The following is a 9,813-nucleotide window of genomic DNA, read 5'->3' as shown; positions in this document are numbered from 1 at the left end:
TTGTGGGAGGAGATAGGTTTAAGAAGTTTTACAGTTTTTGAAAAAACAGAGTGATGAACTTCATCATTTTTAATAGGTTTAAATGTACAAACGTTTCTTCAGTATTGGGGCTACAGTTTGATAAAAGTTGTGAAGTTGTAGCACGTATGGTTGATTTGTTATGAATTTTCAAAGTTTCGAATTTTAGACGCTTGCTGTAGCGCCACCATCAGGACTATTGGCTTGAGGTTACAGCTGAGGATATCTGGCATGAGACTGGACCTTTGTGCAAAGTTTGGTGAGTTTTCACCCATGGGAAGTATGATTTCCTCAGAAGAAGAAATAAGAAAGAAGAAAGAAGAAGAATACCTAGGTCACTAAAAAAAAACACAGTAACAATGTAAATCATAACTAATGCTCCAAAACAAAATATGGATTCTATTCTGTATAATCAAGACAAAAAATGTTCTGTTGTTAGTAATAATAATAATAATAATTTTTATTATCATTATTATTATGGTAATTAAAATAAAAATTCTATATATTTACATATGAAAATTAGAAAAATTGTTTATTATTGAATTCCTTATTTATTATCTAATTATTTATTTACTTATTATTTAGTATTATTTAGTATAAAATTATTGCCTAACTGCTGCATGAAACATTGTCTAGCAACTATATTATTATTGTCATTTATTTTCCTGGGCTTTTTAAGAAGAAAAATTATAAACCACATTAAGATAGAGCGTTGTTTTACAATTTGTAGGGCTGCTATGAACAATTTTTTTCATTATCGACAGTCCAAAACGTAAATCAGATGCAATCAGTTCACTGTAATGTAGGCCAGGAAAAGTAACATCTACATGTATGTATTTGCAATTTCCTGTCTGTAGACGACGCATTTCAGCTCTAATTTAACCATGTTTTAGGTTTAAAGAAGTATAAAATGACAGAAGCAGAGCTGTAGCTAGGATTTTAAAAATACTGAGGCTGGGGGTCAAAGTTCAAAATATTCCTTCTGAAAAAGTAGGTGACCTCAGTGTGGTCAGTGGCACTGCACTGAAGCGGCAGAGAAGTAGAGCTCACAAACTCTGATGAAAGTGTATGTGCTCCTGAAATACACAGACAATCTGCAAACATGGCATTTGGACCAAAACACAAATTACCGTGGCAACAAAAAGCAAAATTGAAGTATTGTCTGTGGTAGACAAAACAAATCAAAGTGCCAAAGTGACACAAACAACCATAATCAACCAAATTCCAACAGACCAGGTGCTGCTAGCCAATCAGAGAACCCGTAACCATTGGCTGCCATATCTGTCTGCACGGCTTGCTGTGTCAGAACTTTGCAAAATGTGTATGTGCACAGGTGCATGCACACCAGCATTTACACCTCTACACACATAAACCTGCAGAGTCACGTACACACACACAAGCACACACTGAGCAACTGTGTAATCGGCTTTCCCCTTTCCACCCACTAAAAAAATCCCAAGAATCACTTGAGTGTGAAATGCTGAAAACATCCTGCATCCAAATCATATCAAGAGCGCAGCAGATTCCCTCCACTGTTTGCCTGTTTTGTTTATTTGGCTCCTGCACACCGGCAGATTGAGCTCTCGTCATAATGACCATGCATTGTCAAGCCCACGGTTGTCGGGAGGGAAAGACAGGACTAGCTGCACTCGCAAGAGCTGCCATGACTCTAAATCCACATTAACAACAGCAGCTACTGCCAAAGTAACACAATGCTGCGAGGCATCTGATGCCTTGGTGCATCCAGCCTGCTCTCTGTAAGCCCTGCTGTGGAGAGCGACTCAAGCATCCCATACACAAGTTGTTTTGAGAGGTATGACATCCTGCTGGATGGTGTGAAGCAGAAAGGAAGAGGGAAGAGAAAGATAAAGAAAGGTGGGCGATGTGCTTCAGTGACCTCGGCGTTAGCCTTCTTGTTTTCTGCTGAAGCTGGACAACACTAGCTGGAGAGGGGTTGATAAAACGTTTTCTGAATGTTGTGATGAGATGCCTGCTGGTAGGACGGAGTGTCTCCACCTGTCAAACATCGGCTTGGCTTTTCCCTTTGATCTTCACCTCAGAGTCCATATGGATTTCACTGGCCTTTATTTCGATACATTTTCATTTAACCCTCTTTACTTTCTTCTGGTCTGGTTCATTTCTGTGTCTATAAAAAGCTCAATAATAATTGAAAACATTTTACAAAGTGCTTTACACACAAAGGAAAAATGGGAATAGAAAAATAAATTAAATGCAATTTCTTTGATGGTTATGTGGATAACAACATGATTGAGTCCCTACGTTATTGTCAACACACAACTAGGTTTCTTTTTATGAACAACAATTTATTTAAATCAACTCGACAAACAAGGAGAAACAAATTTGATTCACAGCAGTGAACAGGCACATCTACAATGAAATGAAACTTTAAATAAAACATTTTGCAAATTACGGTAGACAGTATTTAGCTTTTAGGTTGTGTGTCTTTTATATTCCCAGTCTTAAATGAATTCTGTACATATTCATTATTATACATTTATGGATATTACAGTTGGTTTTGTGATTAGTTTGACCAATGAAGGAGATCCCTCATTAATAGTGTAAAAAAAAATGTTTTTGTGATAGTGTGTACATTGTAAACAAAAGGAGGCCCACAATAAAACCTTGTGGAACTCCATATTTCACCTCTAAGAAATGATATTTCACATTATTTTTAAAAAGACTTAAAATTTGATTTTAACTTGTAGGTTCTGTGTGTTTCATATTTGCAGACATTTAATTATTTATATACGTAAAATATCATATATATTATCCACCAGTGTGGTTATGGTGACATTGTTTTCTTTCTGTCCTTTTCCACTTAAGTTGATTCTCTTCAATAACTATTTGTACATATATACATATATATATATATATATAGAGAGAGAGAGAGAGAGAGAGAGAGAGAGATCGCTAGATAGATTGACAGATATAGATATATACCGTAAAACTTCAGTTAAAGGCCCAGTCCCTTTTACTAGCCAGGTGTGGCAACACATCTTGAAATGTAAACGCCTGTCTCAATTAGACGCCTGGTCTGGTTTTTAAATAAGTTCTTTGGATGTTTAAAAGCGGGATCTTTGCTACCTGAAATTATATGTCCATTCCTGGATTACCCTGTAAATTACTCATTTTCCTTTAGTCTGTAAGGGTCCTCAGATCAAAAGAATCAAGAGAGTTTTTCTTAAATATGTAATCCAAGTTGTGAGGATTGTATTAACAGGATAAAGTGGTGTTCTGTCGATATGCTGCCATAACGCTCTCTCTCTTTGTGATGTGCTGTCTGTCAGACTTAGATCAAATGAATGATTCATGATTGATATATTATCTGAAGCCTAATATTTATACAGGTCATACTGGTTTAATAAACCTTTTTTTTTTTTCTCGCGGATTTCCTGATCTCTGCTGAACAGTTTTGTGTGAAGGGAATTAAAGACCTGTCCCATATATATGCCTGCTGATTTCAGTAATTAAAGCAAATAATAGCCCGGGCTACTAATTGAAGTTTTCAGGTATATAATAATATAATAATATGACTTTCTTATATAGGAAAACCTTAACAATCTTCAAGAAAAAAAAAAGCTTCAAGAGCCCTTTAACCATCTTTAATATAACATATTAACCTCTTTAAGTGTCTCGCCAAAAACTACATTTTAGAGGATTACTCTTGAGGGTGCGTCCTCTGATGTGTCAATAGTGAGTTTACTTAAAGGCGCCCCAGGAAATATCTGTTGGTCCCAAACAAATTCTCTATTGTCCCTGCAAAGACAAGATACTATTCTCAAGCTCTGTTTTTTAGCCTGCACAAAACTGATCAGACAACAGAAAAACATCGACCACTGTCATCAGTGAATGTCATCTTTTTTGCCGATAGGACGACAACAGTCAACAAGGCGAATGCTGGGCTGATAAATCCATGCATCTCTAATGACCATACATGTAAAACAGCATGTAACATGTTTCTCTGTTAACTCTCTTTTCTCTCTGGTCCTCTAGGTATTGCTATAGCCAGCGCTCTGGTAGACACTTCACAACAGCGAGTGATGGACTTCAAAGAAAGAGGCCTGGGTCTGAAGCACCGCAAGCACATTGTGCACCATCAAGGGACCTGTGTATGAACTGGATTACCTCAGCAAGGTAACAAGATAGCCATCGTGCCCCCAAGGGATTTCCCTGGAGATAATTCTCATGGACTTAAGACAAAGGGACACCTTGTAAACAAAGGCAAAGCCTGCAAAAACTGGGGGTATGATGGTCGTAGATAGTGGCTTGGGAGAGGAAATGTGTCCACTGTCTTATCAGCAGGCACCCAAATTGCGAAAAATGGCACTTGTGATCCCTTTCTCCCCTGGATAAGATGGAAAACTTCTCTCTTTGTGTATATGTCGGTCCTGACGACCCAGGAAAACAAGACCTGGAAACCTGCAGATTGACAGTGAAAATGTGTTTCTCCACCACAGCTCTGGTCGGGCATTTACTTTGAGTGCTGGCAGGCTTTTTCCACTTCCATGCCATGTGGCTCTGCATCTCCAGGGCTCCACTTGTCTGTCATGCAGTCTGCCATATTGACAGAGAAAAAACACTTGTTTTACACCATTAAACCACACTAAATGGCTTTGAGCTCCTGTGAAAGATATTGAGCTGAAACTAACTGAGCTGAAATGAAGTCCTCCTGACTTACAAACCCACTCAGACTCGAGAGCAATGCTGGACAGAACAACACGGACCTAACTAGATCAATGCAAAACACTGTAGCGGGTGGTCATCTGTGACAAGGATTTGCTTGAGGAGAACATCTCCTCTGGGAATTTTTAAGACTACTACTGTTGATGTTGAAGAAAGAAGATTATTGGATGTAACTGTTGAGATTTCGTCCTCTATGAAACACATGTAATTCTTGATTTTTCCCTGCACCAACATTTGAAATTATTCATTTTGATATCTGCTCAGGTCCTCTGTAATGGAAAAGGGTCCATTATGTGTAGCTTTGGGCCTTATACACATCTGTATATGCACTACAAGTAAAATGCTTTACCAGTACATTAGGACCCTCTGTGGGATAATATTATGCAACTGATCATCCAAATGTAATGTTTATTCTGGGCTGTAATGTAACCTCGAGGTCGGTATCATCAAACACATACTACTGATGGTATACACATGCCTATTAATTCAGTTATAACTGTGAAGATACACTATACATCTTTTCTCATGACCTCAGTAAAGTCCATGCCTGTTTACTTGTGACACAAACTTTTATGTAACATATCTCCTTATGTAATATTTATTAATTATGCAAATTACAGTCAATAATTTTACAAATGCACTAAGATTGTTTTTGTTAAACAGAAAAACTAAACGATAGATTTTACAAAGCAAGTCTGTGCAGTATTCCCTTTTTTTGCTTGTACCCTTGATGTCTTTTAATTTTCCAAATATTACTTATGTTATGCATATCATGGCAAGTTTTCTCTGATGTCAAAGTTTTTCCCTTTACGACTTGTGTTGAAACCTTCATCAAATATTGTAAAGTCACTTTTTATCAACTACACGTGAACAGAGTTACACCACCACTTAATCGTTCGGAGTCTCCTGCTGCAGTAATACAATACAACACATTCTCACTCCGACCTCGTCACATATTGACGTTTGGACTCTCCTCGTCTATATATGACGTCCAAGCTACCCTGGGTGTGTTGGTTGTTGACGTTCTGGGACGCCGTGTCAACTTCAGCCTGTTACATGCATTGTCTTCTCTCAAAATACACTTCCGTTTGCGTACAGGGTTCGGCTTTACAATCCTACAGGAAGTGAACCACCCACCCTACATGGACTTCTGCTGCCTTAACTTTCATTGTTGTACCGCCATGTTTCCCCCTGACGCCGCCGAGTGGCATTAAACTATAACGGCAACCAGCTGCATATCATGCTGGATTTCGACGACTTTGGAGCAAGACCAAATTGTACAATACCATTCGGCGTACATGGAGAACAAAATGTTGTACAATAACAAGACAAGGATAACAATTGAAAGGACAGAAAGAGAAAACGACATCTTCTGAGCAACAGCTGCATTAGAAGAGAAGAAATCACCAGTCATAGGTAAAGGAAACTTGAGGCTTAGCTTAGCATCAAAATGTGTTAATAGACAACATGTTGCTTTAGCAGGTATTCTCCAGTCTTTGCAACAGAAATAGAAGATGGATTTGGATCAGGGAATAATAGCTGAACATACTATGGCAACCCAGTCACTCTGAAGTCATCAAAGTCTGGCAGTTGGGCAGTGACTCTCGGCATTAGACACGGATGCAAAAAGTCGTCTTTTAACACTAGCATGATACTGGTTTGGTCGCTGATGTAGTTCGATGGCAGCCAGTGGCATCAGGGTGAAACCCGGCATGACAAGTGTTAAGGTGGCGACAGTTTGAGCAGTCAGCAAATGCTAACTTTTACCCGGGAGAGCAGTGTTCACGTTCCTCAAGATTATAAAGTGAAACCTTGTTCTTTTTTCTTAAACCCAACCATGTGCTTTTGTTGTCGAAGGTAAAATTACATCAAATTGTTGCGTTGTACCTACCGTTGTACCTTTATTTTGAAAGAGACTGTATGGAAATGGTAAAAGTCCTGTGAAAACAGAAGTGTATTTTGAAAGAAGACAATGCATGTCCCAGAACGTCAACAACCAACACACCCAAGGTACCTTGGATGTCCTATGTGTACGTGGAAAGTCCATGACAAAACGTTGATATGTGACGAGGTCGGAGTGAGAATGTGTTGACTATGGACGGACAAATCACAGTTTAAACCCATTCAATCTATCAACTGAGTAGACTGCAGAGGGCCGAATGTAAAATGGACTAACTCAGTATTTAGAGCGATTGAGGGTTGCTTATGCTTTTCTGGACTGGAAACCAAATTCAAAATCCAAGGACCAATAGTATTCTCCCTGCCATTAAACTGTAGGAACAAAACTATTTCAAATGTCAACCACATCATCAGAAAATTGTGGCACTGTACGTTTCTGCAAACCACAGATACATTGCATTTGCACATTATGTAGCAGATGCATTGAAATTCTACATTTCAACAACACTGTGGTTAAAACGTGGTTAGGTTTAGGGACAAAACCCACTTGGAAAAGATGTTTTGGCTTCAAATTCCTGGTTCTAGTGGCATAGTCCTGTCAACAAAAGCAGCAACATCTTAAAAACAACTTTTTTTTTGTTCCTGAAAAGCGTCCGAAACACAGCAAAGACTTGTTAAATCACAACCAGTTTTGTTTGTTGGTCTTGAACAGTAGTCTGCAGCTTGGCAGGCATTTCCCCTAAGTGACACGCCATCCAAACTTCACTTTGGAAACGTTGGCATGACAAGTATAAAATCTGCAAATGTAAAGTGTTTGTGGTTTGCAGGAACATAAAATGCCAACATTTTATTCTGATGACTAGGCTGCAAATGTAAGTAATACATTTGGTATTTGAGTGAATCTGTTTTTATCTCTGTTAAAATATTTGTTATTGAAGGAGAGAAGAAAACAGCAATATAACCACTGATTCCAAACGCCTGAGCGGTGGTGTAGGTCTTCATGCACATGTACTGTCCATGTATTGAGCCTGATTGTTTTCAGGCGTTTTGTCTTCATGTAATTTTGCACCAGTTTGTTGTTGAGACTTGTATTAACAAAGGGCAGCTCACCACTGTTTTCGTCCATATGAGCATAAATCTGTACATTTACAATTAAAACATTTTGATGCCTTTTCGTATGGTAATTGGATTTGATACACTGTGCGTGTTCTTACCTCTGGTGTTGTGGGAGTGTATTGATCGGTGTTCTCAGGATGTCAATAGGGTCAAATGATAAGCTCAGCCAACACTATAGACTCTGCCATCCAACACTGCTGATAGAGTTACACAGAGGACTGGCTCAGCAACCTGGATGGACAAACACAGAATGAAAAAGCACTGAGTGCAACACACTTTATCTACGTGTTACATTCAGAGACAGTGTGTCTCAAATCGCAAACTTCTGTACTTAACACTTAATATTCATGTGCACCAAGTGTGTTCACACTGTATAGTAAGGGAAAATGCAGTGCACTACTGGTGCACTTAAAATGGTCCAAAAGTTGAGAGTGTAATGATAGGTACTTCTCACCCTCAACATTTGCTATCTTTGTGACGCAGAGGAAGCTAGTCACAAACTTCTCAACACTTGACATGGCGGCTGGCGACAGTGAACACTGTCGTGTTTTACAGATGGAAGTTATACGTGTTTTTTGCACTAGGTAGCAAGTCGAATAGAAGCCGTCAGTAATGTTAGTCGGGTCTGTGATGATTTGGTACCGCAAACAATAATTTGCTAGCTAGAAGGGCTGGGCCACTAGCCTGGAAATCCAGACCCAAATCTAGAAAGATTTAGGGTCTGGCTATGAGTAATGAAAATGGCCCAACTCGAGGGGCAGCACCAAGCATGCATTTGAAAATATCACTGCACGCAGTTGGATAACACTACGACCAATCAGAACAATACACGGGGTGACGTATACGCTTAGCTACCAGCGGAGCTAACTGGTAGATTAGACTCTTGTCGTATCCGGTCGGCAAAACAGCAAAAACGTCCTTCTTGCAAAGGAAAGACTCGAGCGCCGTCTTCTGTTCCTCTTTTAGAGAAAAAGCCAAGTCTAACTCGTTCATTGTAGCAGCCAAAGCTGTTTCAAACAACTGGTGTTCATCCGTAGCCATCTTGCAATGTTTACTGACTGATTCCAGACTTCGTCATCGCAGCGCTGTCGTCATCTGTTTAGCTCGCCTCTGGCCCGCCTGTATCAGATACACCGATGTGATTGGTGCAGTTTGGCTCCAACGGCATGGATAATGAGCATCATTACTGATTGCCAGAGTGACTCGCTGAGCAAATTCAAATTGTGCTCTCGCGAGAACTCTGGATTTCCAGGGTACTGGGCCATATGACTTCATATCAATATTGAGATTATTGAACATTTTCCCTTGATAGCGATTAATGAACGATTATTTCATTTTTGTTTTTTTGCCCTCATAGTTCACTGAGGTTTGTACTGTAAATATGCTCAGCTATTAGAGCTGGGATCATTTTTCTAATGAATGAGTGCGTGTCGTATCTTTGTGATTTTAAAAGTGAAGCAAACACACAGATGAACAATTTAAATCAAAGCACACAACGCTTGAAATGCAAAGTCTTACAGCAAAGGTCCCATTATAGTTTAAATGTAAAAATCAAGTTCCCTGAAAACGAAAAAAATAAACAACTTGCATTTCTTGCAAACATGCACTGTTCATATTTGGTAACGTGATTGTGCTGCAAGTGCTGAAACAGATTGGTTGTGTTACCTTTGGTCGCTGAAACAGTTTTTCCACAGTGTTTACATTTGATTTATTTCTGTCGTCTTCGCGAAAGCTTAAATGTGTCGATGGACACAGCATTTCTCTTTGGTACAACTGCTCAAGTTGCTTACATAAACACGCACAGTGGAGAAAATATTAACAGAATTACCTACAGAAGCAAGACTTCGTCACTTAGAGGTTCTGAATGTCAATTTCGATTCATTTTTGATTAATTGCCCAGCCCTACTAGCTAGTTTAGTTGCACCTAGCTACGGCGACACATTTTATTCAGCATTGACGTGGCTTAAGTTTTGGTTTATTATGTGTGTGACGGAAGTATGCATTTGAGACACACTCTTTATTTCAATATTCACATTTCTCTTATAACTAATTATCACTGCTAACACTTGCTGCACC

At 39.0% G+C, this 9,813-nt stretch overlaps 1 protein-coding gene across 1 annotated transcript in view; it reads left to right on the top strand.

The window, feature by feature from the left end:
* The window catches only part of atrnl1a (attractin-like 1a), a 428,607-nt gene extending 420,843 nt beyond the window's left edge, over positions 1 to 7,764 (top strand). Inside the window, exon 30 of the mRNA XM_050071268.1 lies at positions 4,033 to 7,764. Coding sequence (XP_049927225.1) covers positions 4,033 to 4,154 — 122 coding nt within the window. The 3' untranslated portion in view covers positions 4,155 to 7,764. The remainder of the gene's footprint in view (positions 1 to 4,032) is intronic.
* Positions 7,765 to 9,813: the final 2,049 nt, after the last annotated feature.

This window comes from Epinephelus moara, chromosome 19, assembly GCF_006386435.1.
Source record: "Epinephelus moara isolate mb chromosome 19, YSFRI_EMoa_1.0, whole genome shotgun sequence".
NCBI lineage: Eukaryota > Metazoa > Chordata > Actinopteri > Perciformes > Serranidae > Epinephelus > Epinephelus moara.
The sequence above is the reverse complement of the archived record's forward strand: the minus strand, read 5'-3'. Positions and strand labels throughout refer to the sequence as shown.